Source organism: Homarus americanus, unplaced genomic scaffold, assembly GCF_018991925.1.
Source record: "Homarus americanus isolate GMGI-L3 unplaced genomic scaffold, GMGI_Hamer_2.0 scaffold45562, whole genome shotgun sequence".
NCBI lineage: Eukaryota > Metazoa > Arthropoda > Malacostraca > Decapoda > Nephropidae > Homarus > Homarus americanus.
The window spans coordinates 3,341,066-3,362,478 of NW_024744839.1; the positions used below are offsets into that span (position 1 = coordinate 3,341,066).

Consider the following 21,413-nt stretch of genomic DNA (forward strand, 5'->3'; position numbering starts at 1 on the left):
CTTTTTTTTACTAATTTTTAAAGTTTAATGACTACACTTGGCCACCTTCACCTCTCTGATTTTGTAAAGTTTATGATATTGGAGTGCCTTCCAATTGAACCAGCAATCCTTAGAGCAAATTGATTTAAGGAAACAAAATATATATACAGTGGGGTATGCTATAACGAACGGATCCTACTACGAATATTCCTATAACGAACGGTTTTACCTATAAAATTGAGAATGCTATAACGAACGAAACTCCTACAACGAACATAATTTAATATTTTTTTTTTTTTCTAATTTATTGTTTTATTATTACAAATATTAATGATATTCTTTATTTCGGGGGTTTAGATGCATATTTATGCACTTTTTTACAATTTTTACAATTTTATATTATATTTTTCAGTGTTAAGTGGTTGTATTTGGGGGCCAGCAACGGATTAATCCTATAACAAACGATTGCTATAACGAACAAGGTTCTAGAACCAATTAGATTCGTTATAGCATACCCCACTGTACTCATCTGTGCATTCAGTCGGAGCTTGTATAATATTGACTTCTAACTGCTGTCACTCCGACTATGCTCCAACTCCTCCAACAGGTGAAGAGGTGGGAGCAGCTACTCTTGATAAGATGGGCCAGGTTGTGGCTTATTCTCTGGTGAAACTGCAGGTTTTTTTTAATATTGAAGGAGGCATTCAGGATTAACTACCTTGCCTGTTGCTTCTTCTCCTGGAGCATTTCTCAGTAGTAAAGATTTCATGGAGCACATTTCTCTTCACTGAGCTGCTGTGGTCCTAGTCTGGATCATTCTCAATGAAGAGCTCCAAGCTCTCCACCATCTTAGTGATTCCCTTATTCAAGATTGCTGTGGTGAGGTTTATTCAGACGGAGTGACATGCAATAGTTTCTACAGCCTTCTCAGCAGGATGTTGTTCCAGCTCCTGTAATTCTTCGTTGGTAAAGTTGTTCCCATGAGATCTCAGTGGCTTCTCCACATTGTTCATAATGACTGTTCAGTCCTACTTCATTGGCCTAGTGGGCAATGTCACTAGTATTTGCCTTCAACACCTGCTTGAATAATGAAGTTGTTCACTTACTCCTTATGATATTCTTACAATTGCTCGTGACTTCTACCCATGCTGCACCGATGTTTCTGGTGGCTTTCATGATGTAGGACAGAAGTCCCTAATTAACTGCTCATCATGATGATCTAATGCCACGACCAGCCTTAGGAATGTAAGCCATGAAGTTGACAATGTTTCCCCACTCCATAGCCTGAGGAAGGGAAGTCATGCTTGGTGGCACGTATGCCACTTCCACAGGTAGTGAAGTCCAGAGGGTATCAAGGTTTTCTGGGTGATCTGGGGCATTGTCGAACAGCAGAAACTCTCTGGGCTCTAAGCCATTTTCCTCACAGTAATGCTTCACACCTGGCCAAAATCTTGACATGAACTCATTACTGGAAGATGTCAATTTTCATCCAAGGTCTTTTTGTTTACCTTTGAGATGACAGACAGGTGCTCCTTAGAAAACTTTTTCATATCTTGGGGGGGCGATACTTCTGCTTGGTGGATAAACATGTGTTTTAGCTCAAAATACTCCACTGTATGTAACCACCCATCAGAATCATAAGGTGGTCTTTGGTTGCCTTGAACCCTGATACACGCCATTCTTTTCTGGTGATGAAAGCCCATGATGACGTGTATTTCAAAAAGGCCTGTCTAGTTCTCATTGAAGTTTTACTGGGAAGGGTAATTTCCTTGCTTGATAATAGCCTTGAGCTTGTCTGGTAATTCAAGGGCTATATGGGTGCTGGTGTTTGCTGCTTTGCCAATAATGCAGATGCTGTCCTTCTTTTTACAAAATATGTGATTTCCTGAGAAGTTGTACTCATCTCAAAATTACGTATAAAGAAACACTTTTACCCATAGACAGCCATTATACAGGGTCAACCACAAAAAGTGTGGGACTTCATATTGTTTTATTTTCAAAAGTATCAATGACAAACAATTTCTTTTACTAGACACACACACACACACACACACACACACACACACACACACACACACACACACACACACACACACACACACACACACACACACACACACACACACACACACACACACACACACACACACACACACACACACACACACACACACACACACACACACACACACACACACACACACACACACACACTAAGAATAAGAGAGGTCAAAGGTTCATGCCTATATATCTTTATGGTATCTTTCATATCCTCTAAAGTGATTGTCCAGATATATATGTACTGTACACTATGCAGCCGCATACTATCAACTTCCAAATAAATGTCAGGTGTGTCGTATATTATCATATTGTATCTTTATTTATGCATTATGATAAATAGCACACATTTACAAAGCATATCTTGATATTATAACTTCCATACCATTTCTAAACAATGGTAAAAACGAAGTAAAAATGAAGAGAGGGATAAATGCGTCATAGCGTGGATGGTGGCGATCAGCTGAATGAATCCTTGTTTTTTTGGGGGGGGGGGGGGGTCATCACTGAATGGCAACAACTATTAGGTCTCTTGTTTGAGGAACATAGACAGTAAAGTATCTGTCAACAGAAAATCTGTTTTATATAATAATCAATTCTATTGATTTGAGCCTACTAAATATGAAATTTAGGAAAATAGAATAATTTTATTTTTCATTCATTTTTCATATACAGAATTATAAGAGTAAATAAGGAGAAATTGAACAATCGGGCAACCGGCTCAGTGACTGTGTGGTGGTTTGAGTGACAAGTCTACTTGTCTTCATGTGAGTTTGAGGAATAATTTACAGTACAGTACTTATACAGTACGTATACGGTATGGTAATTGTAGGTGAATGATGACACATTGAAAGCTTATTTGTAGATATGATAACATTGAGAATTTAAGAGAATAATGAAGTTAGTGTACAGGTAATTGCAGAAAGTAATGATACCCTGTACAGTATAATCAAACTAACACAAGTATCGTACTATGGTTTATTACATATTTTCTTTGGACATTATTATCATTATTATGGAAACCTCTTGGTCCTAAAGTTTTCAGTTGACAGATAATTTACAATATGATGAAGGGAACAAGATGAACCACCTGATAGACCTGATACAGCGAATATTCCCAAGATACTTGGCTAAAAATCCCCTGGAAACTGCAGATGCTCAAAACTGGATACTGTGGTTGATAATGCAATGTACAAAATATAAGAAATGGATACCCAAAAATGCTGTTGGCGAGGGATTACTGCAATACTGAAAATTGATGTACAGTAAAGAACATAAATAATTTTCAGTAAGTTTGGTGACAAAATTGTCAAGTGACAGGCTAAAGTTGCACCTATTACTGGAGACCATCCATTCCTTAACCATCTCAGAGTACACATTAAACAAAATGTTGAAATATAATTATCTTGTATATTATAAAGACAATAAAATTTTTCATACAACTTGATAACCCCATATTTTGTACGTAACCATAATTTTCTTTCATATATGCGTACGCTCATCCTTGAATATTCGTGGGGGATATCTTGTAGAAATGGCTGCGTATCTAAAAGTCCGCAAATGTCTTTATTGTAAAGTAATTAGCCTCTGTTTATGCAGTGCGCTTACATGTACAGTACTGTATTTATATGCAATAAATAAAAAGTGAATTAAATACAGTGCTCCTTTTCATATATATCCCTTTAAATAGCATCTGTATGTGTTACTGCAGTACTGTAAATAGATATTGAAAAATACAGAAATTAGCCTTTATGTAAGATATAATGCATTGTGCAGTAAACATACTGTATACTGTACATGATTTGTGTATAAAAGTGTAAATTAGTAGAAATAAATAATGAAAGGTATTGAAATAATTAATATTAATGAAGAAAACATAAGCTAATTGAATGCAATTTAATGAGCTATACTTACTGTGACATTATTTACACAATAAATAAATATATGTTCATGTAAAGAAATTATGCATAATACTGTTTATAGTATAAGAGAAGACCAACTTTAAACTTTGATGATAGTGTGGGAAGCTGGCGGAGTAATGCACAATACAGTACGTACTGTATTTTGTTGGTTGTATTGGTGCCCGCAGTTTTAAACAACCCATAAGACCTTTCAGATTATGAATATTTTATTGTTTCACAAATATTTGAAACTGCAAATTTTAAATATGCTAATATTTTAGTATGAGTGTACTGTATGCTACAATACTGTATCTTTAGGTAGTTTTTAATTTTTATTTTTTTTCTGGCAAGTATGGCGAAAAATATGCACCTCCCAGGAATGTATCCCCCATTTATATAATAAGTCTTTGGGGGAAAATACATATAAATTTATCTTGTTTTGCCAATTGTCATGTTTTGTAGGAGTACATTCACAACATAGTTGGAGGATTTACTGTATTTGTTGTTTCACCATTCACGATGATCTCAGGAATATAATCCCTGTGAAGACCAGTGGTCTCCTGTATGTTATGTACATACCTGTAGTACAGTATTTATAACATTCGTGTATCGCCCAACAAATGGGGATAATGGCATGTTAAACTGCAACAAGTACTTTAAACTTGTCTGAAATAATTTTACGTTTGAGGTTTAATTGGCTACGAATTTTAAGAGAGTATTAATGTATTAATTTTTACAGAGGGTGTTGCACGGCCAGCAGAAAATCATCCACCCAAAGTTTCCCATTGTGAACAATACAACACTACACAATGTTCAAACGAGGGTCCCCAGCCACTTCTTTGCTCAGGGAAGATGACGGAGACTTGTGAAGTATGGAATAACCCAGAGAAGATAAACCAGTGTTTTGTTGTTTGGACTAATAACTCGGGCAAGGTAGGTAATTTTGTGTTTTGTTACACATAATTGTAAGCAATGGTCAATGCATATACTCTGATTAACAAGTGGAGCAGTACAGTACAGTATGTGTAGAGAGGGAAATTAGGAATTGTGAAAAAAGAGGATTTGTTAGATGATACTGAAGAACTTAAGGTAGACAGAATTTCAGTGTGTAAAAAGGTATAAATAACCTAAAGTAATAGAGTACATCACATATTTTTAATTGTTACAGGTGGAGATTACATACAAAGGTTGCTGGTTGAATGATAATACCTGTTCAGATGAATGCATCAACGACCAGCCAGCAAGTAGCTTGACAGAAAACAAAAAACACTTATTTTGTTGCTGCAATCACAACAACTGCAACCATAACTTCTTTTGGCGGCCACTGCCAGAAGTCCCTAGTACCACACCAAGTGAGAATTATAATTGATTTTGTTGACATATTTTAATCTTGTCTGGTTTTCTAGTCTACTTTAGTTTAATACTGTACCTGTAATACAGTTTTTCTTAACATGATTACTGGTAAGGTCTCGATAAATTCAAGTCAGTACATTTTGAAAGCAAAGCAGGATTTGGGGAACAAATTAACTTCCCTTGTTTTTACTCAAGTTCTTACAGAAGTGCAACCTTTAGTCATTCACATTCAGTACAAACTCTGATTTGAAAATTTATAAATCACCAGATAACAATTCAGGGAATCCTTGTTCCATTACTGGCCTGTACAGGCACTGTATTGTTATTGCATTTACCCCACTCTGGGGTTGCCAGAAGGGGTCAAGCAGTCCATCTTGACAGTCCAATACTGTACACTGTGTAAGAATTTATATTGCATTTCCACACTTTGATATCACATGTACAATCAAAGACAAATGTCTTGTCGCGGTTTTGTCTGAAGATTAAACATAACTCGTTAAACATATGAGAGCCCCCTACCACAAGGCAGAGCACACCAAAACTTTAGCCCTTCGGCATATGTTTTCACCAAATTTCACGACATGACTTTTGTCTTTCATTGTACATCTTAAATTGGTGCATGGAATAGTATAAGATCAGTTACAGATATTGCTTCAGTTTACACTGTACAGTAGACTCGCAACTTACGCGGGGGTTACATTCCTGGGACCCCGCATAAAGTCAGAAACACTCCTAAAAATTCCCTAAATTGCTCTTAAATCACTATATATACACTAGAACTCATAAATCACTACTGTAATGTAATATCAACATCTGTAACAAGTGCTAAACAGCATTAATAGAACACAGACATTCTGTAGACAGACATGTGTTGTTTTGAAATTATTCATCGTCAAGCTCAGATAACGATGCAGGGGAGGATGTGGGCAGCTCAAGGTCACTGCCAGAAGTTGTAGGTATTGGCTGATCTGCTGACGATGTTGATGCTGAGGTTTTCTTAAAGAACATGGTGATGGGAAACTGTCTTTGTTGTTTCTTAAGCTGCTGGAACATATTCTTATACTTAGCCATAATGCTTGTAAGACCTCGTGAGAAGTTGGTGCTGCGCTTCATATAGGGGTCATACTCAGACACTAAGTTTTTCAAGTGTAAATCCCAACATGCTGGCTCTTCTTGTTCTTCATCATCATCGCCACTGCCGCCTTCTTCGTCCACTCTCACTATTTCCTCCAACGCAGCATCAGTCAGAGTTTTCCTGTGCCCTTCAATTAACTCCTCAATTTCCTGCTCGACCATGTCTTCAAACCCATCACCTAACCCCCGGGGTAATTCACGTATAGTTGAAACCACGTAAGAAAAATTGGCGTAAGTTGCGAGTCTACTGTACTGTATATACAGTATATCCACCTCATAAAAATGATTTGTCTGTCCAAATTAATCTTGTCAATATGGCCAACAGCCACACCTCAAGACCAAGATGTTGTTGTCAAAACCGTTGCTTGGACATTGGGCACACTTATCTGTGTTGTGGTCATCGTTACCTTGCTCTTCTACCTCTACCGTCGACGAAAAATGGTAAGTAAATTGCAAAAAAATTTCTCATATTTTAATGATGATTTGGTGAAATGTATCTGAATGAAGAAATTAGAATGAGGTTTATACTTGACATGCTTATTCAGAGAAAAAGTATATCACAGGAATGAAATGAAAGTTGTGAAATAATTTGTCAGTTAAAGCATTGGGAAATTATAGCTCTAGTGTGTTAATTGTTTTTTGTTATGAGTTTCTCCAAAGTACCGTCACTACATATGTAAGGGTAATTGGCATTGTTTAGAGATGTTTGAATGTAATATGGGAGTACATGTACAGTACAGTAGGGATGATGTTTGTGTTTCTATGACTATACAGTACTGTATACAGCACATTAGAATTTTCTAAAATATTTAAAACACATGAAGAAGCTACTATGTCAGTGAAAATAAAATCGAATTTAGATCAAAAGAAAGCAAGATGACTTTTTTTCTGAAACAGTAGTCAATATGGAATAGTGGTGGATGAATGAGGGATTGCAAGACAGGTACTTTACTCTTCATCAGGATGAGTAAATGAAGCTGAGATACCAGAGAACATATAGATATTGAGGGAGCTTTTAGGAAGAATAATATAAGGGAAATATGTGAAGCAGCATTGATAAAACCTGTAGTGGTTTAACCCATCCTCATGTAAACTAATGTAATTTGAGTCTAATCAGCAAAAAAAGGATCTTCACCCCTGGTCTGATGGCCTCAAAAGGATTAACGGGGCTGAAGTCATGCTCATTTGGTAGGGTTGGTATTTCTGATTTTGTGAAATATTGTGGAACAAATATGATACTGTATATCCTTTATATCACATACCAGGGTATAGTTAAAATAGAGAAGTTAACTGTAGTACTACCTTATATTACCCTCATACGAAATTAGTTGCTGTAAAGAATTAAATTCATTATGAAATGAGCTCATGAAACTTCTTTATTATACCACATGATAAGAAATCATACTCACTGCCTTATTTGTATGAGAACCACCACTTATATAATGAAAGAATGGTTTAAGATATATAATATCTAAGAAAATTACATTTAACAAGGAAAGTAAACTTGGGAAGAGAGGAACTGGATCCCAGTGTAAGTAGTATTACGTCAAGATTTGCACTGTCGTCATACTGTACAGTAATTGCAGAGAGCGGATCCTGGTTCATTTTTGGAGTGTGTACATATTCAGACAAAGGGAATTGAAAGGTTGGTAAAGGTGTTTACATCAGGTGGGTGGTAGGAGAGAGAAGGGAGGATGGGATGAAAGATGTACTAGAAGTAAAGGGGACAAAATCCAAGCTGTGTTGAGTGAATGATCAGAGAGCAAGGTGTTGACTGGTTTTAGAGATGGACTTGCTGCTGATGGGTAATGATAGGTTATGTAAAGGAAGAGACGAGAACAGATAGATATCTGGAGCCATGCTGTAGAAGGAGAAGAGAAGAACAAATCTACAGTAGTAAAAGTGAGTTTAGGTAGAATCACAATGTATTTGCATGATTCGGACCACATTGCATTATACTGTAGTCAGAGAAAGCTTTAAAGAGTGACAACAAAAAATATTGAACATCATAATAAATGTGTTCTTTCTTCAGGCCAACTTTATGGAGTTGCCAAGAGTGGAATCAGCAGCACTAGTTCCTCCTTCTCCACCATTGTGTGTACGACCTATACAACTGCGTGAAATCAAGGCACGTGGGAGATTTGGTGCTGTTTGGAAGGCCAATCTCCACACAGATGTTGTTGCTGTCAAAATTTTCCCAGTACAGGTGAGAAACTTCAAGGATTGCTCTTTACTAACTTCAACTGTATGTGCTTTACATATTTCAGGTCTAGACAAGTTTTCAGGTTTAATCTTAATGAATTTTCTCTTGTGAAAGTGGTGGGAGATACGCTCAGTAAAAAAACTATCGTTACAATTTCTGCGCGAAACAGACTGACCTACAAACTAAATGTTTCAAAAAGGCTCCTGAGGCATTCCTCGCGGTAGTAGTCCTGCGCGTGTGTGGGTTTGGTCACACGTGTTCGAAACAAGTGATCGGCATTCTGAAGCGAGTCAGAGTTAGTGCTGCCACACTAACGCAATTTGAAATTTGATGGGAACTCTATGCCTCATTTCTCCATGTCGAATACACATTGTGAGCGGCGTTGTAGCAGCCTAATATTGTGATTTACTTAATTAGTGCTACCAACATTTCCTGATATCTTACATAAGGAATGTGTATATTATAATATGAACTGTGGAGCTGTTCAGATGTTTCAGACAAGCATGGTTTATTTTCCAATACGAAAAATGATTGACATAATGTGGCATTAGCCCAAACTGGAAGTAGCAATACAAATACAGATTCAAAATTCGTTTGCAAAATAATCTTTTACCTTTACTATATCCACTAATTCTGCCAAACATATAATGCATTCCTATATGGTATCTCATCCACTTCCATGGTTACTGTAGTCCACGGTGTGTGGAACATTTAATATAGCATACAGTTTAACTTATCTAGATATATAATGACATTCTCCAGTCATATTGTAACAAAGTAATTCAATATTGTCAACGAAATGTCTCACATTCAGGCCTACCAACCCTTGCAAGACAACAGGAATGTTCAGTTGGAAAATCATTGGACCCCACCTGTACGGTAGTTTTTTTTTTACCGAGTGTACATAAGTCTGTAATAGGATGGTAAGTGTATAATGCACATCAGTGTTAACTAACATAGTACAGTCTGGTGTATCAAGGTACTCCTGTTATGAAAAAATATTTTTTCTGATTTTTCTTAATTTCTATCTTAAATTTGTTTGCAGTCATCTAATACTGTTTATATGGGATGTAATTGCTAGATATGGAATATTATTGTCTTCCTGTGTTGGAGAAGAACAAAGAGAGTTATTACTACTAATTTGAATATTTGATGACACATTCACACCATCAGGAAAATGTCATTGAAATCTGGTGACTCAATCAAAGGGCTAATATGATACAGTCAGAGCTGTTTACTCATTTAAGGATCTTGGACTAACAGGAATAATTAGGAACATTTCTTGTCATGGTATACCCAGATCTGTTTACTGTCTTAAGAACAGCAACATAGTACATTAGTTCCTCTTTCTCATCAGTAGGAGAGACATCAGCTTCAGAAAATGAGTAGTTAAATGTTTTCTAGTTTAGATGTGTATGTGGTTACAATATACAGGTAACTCGCATTTTATGCACGTTTGATTAAAGCGTTTTTGGAATAACACGATTGTTCAATTTATGCCAAAAGCTAATTTACGTTTACCTATTTTTGAAATAACGCGCTCAAGACAGTTTAAATTTGCTGCGCGTATTCGCGTGTGATGCCCGGTGAGGTGCTTGTAAGTTATTACTACTGTACTGTATAAAGTCACAATCATATCAACATCAACAATTTTAATATTACCTGTATAATTAATAATAATAATTATTATAATAATGTAATAATAAAGATTATTACTACTAATGATGAAGATAATGATGATAATGAAATATTCTGCACAACAACTGTGATGACGTCCAGCAAGCTTGCTGCGAATCACTTTCTCAGTTCACACCAGCACTATTTTTTCCTCTGCTCTCATTTGCATTGTGTGTTTATCACGTACCTTTTTAGTGTTAAACGCTGTTTTCGCCATTGGGCATGTCTGGAAAATGTCCATCTGCCTCCTCTGGGGCGCCTAAAGCTAAAAAGGCACGAAAAACAATCGCAATGGACGTGAAGTTAAATGTGATCACCTGCCTTCAGAGAGGAGAGCGTGTGTTGGAGGTTGGCCACGTGCTTGGTTTAAGTGAGAGCACTGTTCGTACCCTGTGCAGTATATGATGGTTCCCTTAACCTGTACCATTTACATGTACTACAGTATTCTTATGGGAAAATTATGTTTAATTTACGCATTTTTTAATTAAGCAGTGGTTTTCAAGAATGTAACCTCTGTGTAAAACGAGAGGTGGGTGTATTATAAACATGTACAAATTATGAAACTTGTCACTGCATACCATATCTTAATTGTACATCTAATTTGCCTTTTTTTTTTTTTTTTAGGACAAGCAGTCTTGGTTGGTTGAGAAAGAAGTGTACTCACTTCCTCAGATGTCCCATGAAAATGTGCTGCAGTTCATTGGGGCAGAAAAGCATGGAGATAATTATCAAGCAGAATTTTGGCTTATTACTGCTTATCATGAACGAGGGTCTCTCTGCGACTATCTGAAGGTCAGCTACAAAATAAATATTAAATATTTCTGATGTTTTAGAAGTGGACTAGTGAATGAGTACTAGATATGTTTGGATGACAACAATATTCACTCCATTTAATAAAAAGCTAGGAAGTGGAAATGATTGCATGACTTACAAGGAAAAAAATCTGTTGAAGCTTAAAGATGCTTGGAGACTTTTTACCCTTTAACCTTTAAATGATGCTGAACTTTTTATGTGGACTAATTGCTATGACAGGGAAAGATGGGGGTTTTAAGAAAATGGGTAAAATCAGAGGAGTCACAAGCAATGGGAGAAAAGATGCTGCATATATGACCAAGTGTGAGGCTGGGTGGGATCAGGGCACTGTCTTGTACTCTGTCTTTAGACCTGGGTTTTTTTATGGTCATCATTATATATTCTCATATAATCAGACTCTTATACTGTACGATTCATCAAAAATAATTTAACATCTTCAACAATGGAACAAATTATAGTACTGTACAGTATAATAATAATAGATAGTTTATTATTATAAAACTACCTTTGAATTGTTTAATATTTATCCTGACTGTTATACAGCCAAAAATAGATCTACCAATCACAATCCCTATTCCATACAGCCTTACTTCACCAAGTATTGCCAGGTAAAATTACGAGCATGAGAGCCAGGGTAGGGTCGATGCATCTTTGGCAGACTATACATATACTTGTGGCGTCACACAATTAAAGGTCAGGATCATTTGCAAAAAATTAGCCAAGTGGTCTACTGCACTTGGTACAGGTACAGTCATAAACATAGTAAAAACCTTCAGCAGTAAGGAACAAGAGTGGAAGGTGTACAACTAATAATATATTTAAACTTTGGCAAATCAATGAGAAACGTTTATTATAAATGATCAGTGCTTCACGTATTGATGTAGTCATGATGTATGATCGTGACAAACTGATGTGGACTTCAGGAAAATATTGGCAATTTTTTAATATTTTTTTATTGTGGTAGTTTAGTCAGAGTTTTAACTGAAATATATTTACTGTGCTGTATTTGCAAAAAAAAAGAAATACAGTACTGTACTGTAGTAGTTTTACAAAAGTGAATATCACATTTTCAATAATCGATCCTTACAGTTTGTCATGAGTACATAGCATCTAGAGTCTTGATTTTTTACCATTCAGAACTTTGCATTTGAAGTTACAGTACAGAATTTAAATTAATGAAGAAAGGGTCTGTGATGTTTTGTGGTCAGTAGATATCTTGAATAATATATTGGTGATTCATTTCATATCATTGAACTTGTTTATTCTTTCACTGAATAACTGCATTTTAGTATTTGAATTATTTATTGGACATCTTACAATTTATGTTTACTTTTCAGGCAAACTTGGTTACTTGGAATGATCTTTGCAAAATTGGAGAGTCCATGGCAAGGGGTCTGATGTATGTGCATGAAGAACAGCCTGCTACCAAGTGTGAGAGTCTAAAGCCTTCAATTGCTCATCGAGATTTCAAAAGTAAAAATGTTTTGCTAAAGGCTGATCTATCTGCCTGCATTGCTGATTTTGGCTTGGCTTTGGTCTTCCACCCTGGGCAGTCAGCTGGTGACACCCATGGACAGGTAAGAGTACAATACACCAAGTTCCTGAAGAGTTGCATTTCCTTCACACATGTGTAAATGCCCCTGGACTTTTTGTTGCTGTCTGACTTCTTAAGTCTTGCAAGTGCAACAAAGCCATTAAGTCCTCGGCAAGTTTGTCAGGCTGTAATACGAGTTAAATCAGCTTGAGAACCTCATACAAAGGCTTGGGAGCCTAGGTCAGTCTTTTGCAAAACTTGAATAACTCCAGCAGGAGCTGTTTGAGCTCCAAAGTGGACTACACAGAACTGTTATAATTTTTGTTCAATATGAATCCCTTGAAGCTATGAGTTGTAAGAATAGGGTTTATCTTCCTTCAGGAACAGTCTCTTATTATATGCTTTGCTTTCTTTTATTAGGTCTACTGCAAAATTGAGGACACACACATAGGCAGTTAACAGTTAATTAAATTTCTTTTACAAAATTACAAATGGGTACTTGGGCTCTGTCATACACAATTCTCTTACAGAGCTTGCTAATGACCTGTTCTCAAGCTAAACAGATAATTAACACAATACCTATATCCTTATATGATAAGTCCCTGTAGTCTTTAAAGAAATAACAAGCAACATGGCGTGTTCAGCACAGTGGAACTAAGGAATGCATCTTTGTCAGCTGAGAGTTATCTTATTAAAGAACATGTACCATTTCCTGCCTTCAGTCAACTAATCACAGGAAAGTCAGCAGAGTAATTACCTCTGAAACCTTGATTGTTAGCCATGTTCGCCATGATTTACTCTGTGATTGACTATGACACATCATACCAGTGCCACCAGACTTTATAAGAGAGACAAGATTGCTAAGGTGCACATCCCAGTGTATCATATCTTTATTGAAGACAGATCAATTGTGCCTTAGAGTGTTTCAACCCTGTAATTTACATATGAGGAACTCTGGACCATAATCTGCTAAGTACCAAAATAGAAAATGGAGGAAAATACTCAGGTAGGAATATGTGACATACAATAGTCTTTTCAGAGGACTCTCACCCTCATGTACATGTTCCCAATTGGCTCTCTGGCTTTCCCAGGGGACAGAGGAGAGGTTGGGGAATACAATGCAATACATAACACGTCTCAGCGATATATGGCTCTTAGAAGGTTATGGTCCGGTGCTCCTCATATATGGTTGTGGTATACATTTAGATTGTGTACATTGTCAGGCATTAAACTGAAATGGAAAAAGTTTGGGCTATTTAAAAATTTCTACAAGACACTCATTTATACTGCACATATTTTACAGATGGTAGCAAACAAGTTATGATTCCTCCACAAATAATATTGATTCTGATTATATTAAGGCAATTGTTAAAACACTACTCCAGTATATTGGGGCTTCTTGCAAGCTTACTGAAATACTGTACAGGTACATGTTCATCAACTAAGGTTTTCAGGATCCCACTCCTTGGTATTATCTCCCTATAATTTACATTAAATACTTATTACTGAATGCAAGATCATAAAGGTTCATTAACACTCATTAGATATATTAAGAATGAATGATTAGATCTTTGTTCTCATATGAACTTTTGTGGTTTTATGTATGTTCACAGAATTTAATTTTTTTTTTTCAGGTTGGCACACGGCGTTACATGGCACCAGAAGTATTGGAAGGTGCAATCAACTTCCAACGGGATGCCTTCCTACGAATTGACATGTATGCCTGTGGTCTAGTGCTGTGGGAAATTCTCTCTAGGTGTTCAAGTAAGCTATCAAACATATTTTGTACTCATTAAATTTTTTCCTGCTTTATTACACGTTGGGTGGCTGCTTAATTTCAGCATTTTCCTTTAGTCCACATTCAATATAAATTATTTCTTAGCCTGTTTTTCCAAACTCATGCATTAACATTTGTAACCTTTCTTCTGAAATCACAATGAAACCTGTGTACTCAGACCTCCCGAGGGACTGATGTCAAGTGGTCTGAACACTGAATACATAAATGTGACTAATCAACCAGTCTTATTTTCATAATGCTTGAAAGGAGGTGATATCAGGAGAAATATACATAATTTATGAAACAACTGTCAATTATAATGAATTCATCACATTTTAGAGTAATCAGTATTTTGAGGGGTGGCAACACTGCACTCTCGCTATTTCTGATACAGTACGCCCTGATACTTCGCGAATTATTTTTATTTTGCGGTCCTCTATTATTCGCGGATGACGCCCTGAATTTACCCAAGAATGTCTGGAGGTAGATTTAAAGTTGCCGGCATTTTTGGGGCCGGGACAGGAAGACATTCGTTCTAGAGACAGTAATATCCTTTACCTGTATTGTATTTACAGTATCTGTATGTAGACACCACACACAAAACACATACAAATAAATAATAATGGAAAATTCCTCTTACAAATAACCAGAGACAAATGTATATTAAAAATGTTGAGTCTACCCTGAAGTCTACTCCATGCTTTATGAATAACCAAGCATGAAGTGGACTTGAGGGTAGATTCAACAGTTTTAATGTACATTTGTTTCTGCTAATTTGTGATAGGATTTTCCCATTATTATTTATTTGTATGTGTTTTGTGATTGTATATCTACACACACGTATACAATACAAGTACAGTAAAAGAAATAATTGTCATTAGCGCAAACACATTAAGGGAATATACATTTCTTTGTACACAATTAAAAAAAAAATCCCCCCTTTGGTCAGCAAATGTTATTCGAGGAATTGGCGATTCGTGTCCGTTTTGAGAACCTAACCCCCACGAATTTAAAGGGCCTACTGTATTATGAAAAGAAAATTATGGCTTTGAAAAAAATTTGAGTATCCTTTTGCATATATTTTACTCTCCATTTGTGAAATTGCCCAGTTTTTTAATGATGGGCCAAAATCTCAACGTCAATCGGAATTAATTGATTTTTCGTGATTTTTTTTTGCATGATGTGATTTTCACGTCAGTGGCAAATGGATGTGATTATAATTGGCACTTCTCTTATGTCATGGTGCATAAGAGAGTTAATCTTATGACGGGTTGATATAGGGAATTGCTGAGCTGAAGTCTAGTAAGAGAGAAAATATATATTATGTGAGGGAAATGATGAGTGGGAATAAAAGCTTGATGTGAGTTAAAATGTTGGTGATGTATAGATGGAGGGTTTCATGAGGACCATTAAAGAGACACTGAGCACAATCAAAGTCAGGTTAAAGCTCTGCATTAGTCAGTTATGTGCTGCAAGTAAGAAATGTTATATTTGATTGAACAGGCCAGGATGGTCCTGTACCTGAGTACCACTTGCCATTTGAGGAAGAGGTTGGACAGCACCCCACTCTGGATGATATGCAAGAATGTGTTGTCACCCAGAAGACACGCCCTGCCATCCGGGATGTTTGGCGCAAGAATGCGGTAAGTTGAAAATATCTAAATGGTAATTGCAAAGGGTTTGTGGGAAGAGTAAGTTGCCTACGAATGAAAGTGAAATAATTTTATGGTGATAAATTGGAAGTAAAATTAAATCTGTCCATTTAAAGATTTGAATGGAGCCTTTTGATGGGTGCTCAGTCATAAGCAGTGGTCACATTACTCACTGAAACTGTTGGGTCCAGCGATGGCACTTGTTTTTTTGGTTAGAATCTGGTGTCTTGCTACAAATTATATTTAGGATTATACCTAGTGTTTCTCAAAAGCTAGGGCCAAATTATGCACAAAGTACTACATGAAAAAATCAGGCTTTTTACCGAAAATATCAGTGGTCGAATTATACACGACTATATACGGTAAGCAGTTGTTGACTTTGTATGGTCTATCTGGAATGAATAAAACATTCAGAATGCTTTATTGTACTTAAGGGATTTTACTTGTTTTGCAGATTTGATGAAAGGTCTTTTAACCATCTGATTAGTGATGTATATATTGCTTTGCAATTCTGACAGTATTTATAAATCCTTTTTTTCCAGGCCATGATGGCTTTAATTGATACAATGGAAGAGTGCTGGGATCACGATGCTGAGGCTCGCCTCTCTGCTTCCTGTGTTGTAGAAAGGCTGGCCATTTACTCAAAAAACCTACACCTTTCCCCTACCTCAAATCCACAGAAGGAGTCAAGCATATAAGGCAAGTTTGATGCATAAAGAATAATCTAAGAGTTTAAAATACAAATAAGTGGGTATGTGGGGCATTGTTCTGGGTAAGTCCAAGTCTCAGACAGTAGTTCTCATCCCCATTCATATTGCATATTGCTTGATGCTCAAGTTGTAATGCTCCCAGAGTTGTTAAAATTGTGAGCAATTTTTTTTACCTGGATTTTTATTTTATTTTTTTTTAATTAATAATTTACTTTAAGATTATTGACTGCAATTACTCAATTAGGTATACAGTATTTGCTCTTCAAAAGAACAATTATTTTACATCTTAATCAAGGTGCTACCCTCATGTTAGATGATTGGCAAACAACATTCAATGCAAACACTTCCTAGCTGCCTTGACCAATCCTACGAAATTTTGTACATCTCTCCTAGGATTCAACTTTAAATTTTGTTTATCCATCCCAGTCCTACCCTAAATTTTATCCAGTAATATCCTAACTATTATTCCCTCATCCCAGATTATGTAGCTAAACTACAGTATTTAATTTTTTTACTTTCAAATTTCTAGTACGTACAGAGTACCAGTATCTGTAATTGTTTTAAACGGTTTTAGTACTTCATTATATGTTTTTATATCAGTGTAACAAAACTTAAGCATTTTTTCTGTAGCATTTGTTCTCCATCTACTTCATCATTTCACTTTCATTACATAAACAAGCAATATGGCTGGTACTGAACTAGCCCATCTTCACTTCCCCAACTGGAGGTGCCTTAGGCACAAACCAGTGACCCATAGGACAGGAGGCAAATGCTGTATGATGTAAACCTGAGGCTCCTTTAGTATTACTTTCTAAAAATAGTACCTTTTTGCTTTTCAGGCCATGATGTGGTGGCCACGTACCTGGACAAGTACCTGTGCTGTAACCGCCTATTATGGGTCCTGGTGCGGGACAGACCCCAGCCACCATGTCCCACAGGCACCAGCTGTGTTGGGGGCCTAGTGTACCGTGTGTCTGCCTCAATACCCCCTCCCTTCTCCAACAGCTACACACCACAGCCAGCCACTTTAAACATTCACAGTTTCTCTTGTTACAGCAAAGCTGGCCTAAGAGGCTTGGGCTAAGGGGACTTCACTTGGAAAATGCACTCCATTTTCTCAGCATCTAAATTTGGTACTGATGGGCGAAAGGCTGTGTAAGTCAGTCAGATATGTCTTCCTGTTATTAATTAGTGCAATAGTTTGATATCCGTGGCGGTGCTTAAAATGCATTTTTTTAATAACTTGCGAAAATGTAAAATGAATTTTGGAGTCCACATGTCCAACCAATTGTTCTTCTGGCTTGTGTGGTTGGGAGAGGGGGGAGGCTTAGTGTGGTGCCAAAGGGGTCAACAGGGAAGTGCTGGGACTACTATGAAGAGCCACCAAACAGAAGGTAACTCATGAGAACTTACTCCATGGCTTCATAACTCCACTGGGGCCAAGGTACTCCTCAAACATCTGTGACTTTTGCCAATATTCAATAGTATTTAACAATATCAGTGCAAGAGGTTGATCAATGTATCCAGACAGGAAGATAAAGTATTACATTTTTATTGGCATCATCACCTTAACCTGGAATAAGTCTTAATTCAAAACAAGAAGAAACTTGAGTGTGAAAGTTTTTCTCAGCAGCTAAACTGCTCAGGAAGTAAGATGAAATTTTCACATCTGCTACAAGAATAGAAGACATTTCAGAAGATAACAAAAACGATGTTAAAAATTGAATTATTTGAAGGACTAATATTATTTTTGTTTTTCAAATTGGCACAAGCAAACCCACCAGTGGGAATGTTTTACCTCAGGAATTCCCTTCCAAGAGTCCCCACTGCCAGAGTTAGTTCCTTGAGTTGAGTACCAGCTAGGTGGGGTTCATTATACTATATAAGTACTTTTGGGGAATGCTCCCAGTTTTATGGTTCTGCATTTTCTTAATCTGAATGTGTCTGGTTTTGTGCATTGAAACTGGAGTGGATACTGTGTCACGATAGTAGTATTCACAGTTTGTTCTCAAATATTCTTTAAAAAGAAGACTTGATTTCTAGAGCTAAGATCAGCATACTTTGCATCCAGCCATTTTTGCAGCTCATAGTGCAGCTTAAAGCTCAACTCAGTAACTCAGGCATAAGGAAAATTATGGTTGTGCCCCCCTGGCAAGTGTTCTAGTGTGTGGAAAAATGGGTTTGGGTTCGTCAGTCCATCTGCCATTACATGCAGTTAATCCATTATGAAAAAGAAAGAATGGATGAAATATTAAGGATAAATCAAATCAGATCTTAAGGAAATGGATGTGTAAAACGAAATAGAGATTTCTGTGTGAATCATATATGGATATAAACAATTGCCATAGTAGCCATTGAGAATGGAGTATGCTGTGTTTTTTACCACTCATGTAAAATGTATTATGTTAACTTTATAGGCTGATGGATTATGACGAGCCTGCCCAGTAAAATGTGTTACCTAAGGCCAGTGGAGGGCCACGATCGGGCTGCCCCATAACTGTCAGCTCAGGATACCCTTCAGTGACCACCCTGTTACCACTTTGCCCCCACACACGTACATACCCTCATCCTGTATATATTTGCGCCTTGTTTGCAGCATTACAGAAGTTGTCGCCAGCAAAATGGAACTAGTGATTATTTTAATGTGGTTTATTTGTGAAACCAATGGTGCTTTTTTTCTTGTATCTCCAAGATGAATGTTAACTGTTGTATAATGATGAAGCCAACAAGAGTGAGGACACTATGGAACATTGCCCACTCACCATTGTAAATACCTCATGCCTGTACACAACATCATGACCTATGGTATCCAGACCTCACCATGACAAATCATGAGTGCTTATGTTCTAATTACTATTGCCTCTTGCTTGTGGATGGAAGCAGTTCTCTGTTGCATGGGAACTTGGTTAGATGGCCATTGAAAAATCTTGCCTAGGGGCCAGTTTATTGGATGATATATGGAAAATGTTTAGAAGAGATTTTGAACAAATATGATATTTTAGCCATGCAGTTCTGAAGACAAGAGGCTGGAATACCAAGAATCAAACAAGTAAACTGAAATGACTGTGAGAAAAGTAACCTTGTGCTTAAATTATCATCTTCCATATGAAACTTGAATTGAGGTTATGGTGAAGTGAAGGACACGAGCCAAAGAATGATAAAAAGTGAGGACTGGAGCCGTCATGTGATAGACTGGATACGTATGGGGACTCGTGGGCACTTCCCACATGCCCAAGGGAAACCACATTGTCATCAAGAGAAGACTGTGTATGGGGGGATATTGCTTTATTTTATTTTTCTTAAATTTCTTTTTAAATTATGTTCACCACTTGTTAGGGAACCCCCCATGCTTGTTGTTCCTTGCAGGCATTAGTATGCCTCTTGTATGTATCCATTGTAGTAGCATAAAATTCATTAATATAAAGTTATTCCCCATAAAATATTTGAGGTGAAATGCTGGACCAGGTCTATGAAGTGAGCTTATTACAGATGAACTCGGATTATTCGTGTTTAGTTAAAAGAGAAGTTTCACTCGATTGTAAATTATTAACAATATCATACTCCACTTTTGGAAACGTACCAACAACACAGTAGGGGACTACTTTGGAAAATTCACTTATTAACCTTGCATATTCCTGAGAAACATAGACATTTTATCACTTCATTAGACAAAGGATCTGCATGTAGCCCTTCCAACTGAAGCCATGAAAGGGAAGAATCCTATTTTGCCTTCTGGAATATAATTGGCTTGCCAGACTAGAGGCAATTTATGATTGGTGAAGCAAATTATTTGAATAATTTCTTCAGTTATGGTAAAAAAATTGTTTTATTAAATTTACACATTTACAAAAGTTTCAGTGATATGCTGTAAAGATGTGTGGTATATTCTTTAATTATTATTTTTGGGTAGATTGTGGTATCTGGCAGATGGATTAATTTTTTGTATTATTTTGTAATTTTACTTTTGAATCAGTCATGATTATCTACTTTTTTTCATATTAGTCGAGAAAAAATTGGAGTGTACATATACCAGTCATATACGTGCTCTTAGTTTTGAAGATTCAGCCATGTGGAATTAGGATTAAATATGAATGTTGCACACACACACACACACACACACACACACACACACATATCATACCACACACACACACACATATCATACCACACACACACACACACACACACACACACACACACACATGACCCCAACAAAACACACACACAAGAGGAGAGAGAGAGGAGAGTTAAAGTATCACTTCATGTTCAGAAGCAATGTTGATGATATCAGCTGTTGCTATATATTAGCTTTTAGACTTGGGTAATTTTGTTTTTCAACAAGTTATGATTAAGAATACTATACTGTATTAGTTAAAGGCGAAAAATCCGGGTTCTGCTATACCATATATTAGGTCAAGCAGAGTACACCTGCAGATAAGTAGAGGAGGAAGTGGATAGGAAGCCTGACCCCCAGTGTGAGGAGAGGAGTCATGTGCCTCGTGAAGCGGTTGGTGTTAATGTCTGCTCAACCATCCTATGGGCCACAAGCCACTGCCCCTCCAGCCTTCCTGTAAAGCCATATGTGCTATATTGCAGACACTTAAGGGCTCTCACTAATGCAA

At 36.8% G+C, this 21,413-nt stretch overlaps 1 protein-coding gene across 7 annotated transcripts in view; it reads left to right on the top strand.

Annotated features, from left to right (window-relative positions):
• Positions 1-20,954, top strand: part of LOC121878057 (activin receptor type-2A-like) — a 33,848-nt gene extending 12,894 nt beyond the window's left edge. For all 7 annotated transcript variants that reach the window (XM_042384030.1, XM_042384033.1, XM_042384031.1 and 4 more), the window contains 10 exons: positions 4,678-4,871; positions 5,107-5,290; positions 6,751-6,866; positions 8,458-8,631; positions 10,930-11,097; positions 12,456-12,695; positions 14,287-14,416; positions 15,933-16,072; positions 16,624-16,780; positions 17,631-20,954. In XM_042384030.1, coding sequence (XP_042239964.1) covers positions 4,678-4,871; positions 5,107-5,290; positions 6,751-6,866; positions 8,458-8,631; positions 10,930-11,097; positions 12,456-12,695; positions 14,287-14,416; positions 15,933-16,072; positions 16,624-16,779 — 1,502 coding nt within the window. In that variant the 3' untranslated portion in view covers position 16,780; positions 17,631-20,954. The remainder of the gene's footprint in view (positions 1-4,677; positions 4,872-5,106; positions 5,291-6,750; positions 6,867-8,457; positions 8,632-10,929; positions 11,098-12,455; positions 12,696-14,286; positions 14,417-15,932; positions 16,073-16,623; positions 16,781-17,630) is intronic.
• The last annotated feature ends 459 nt before the right edge of the window (positions 20,955-21,413 follow it).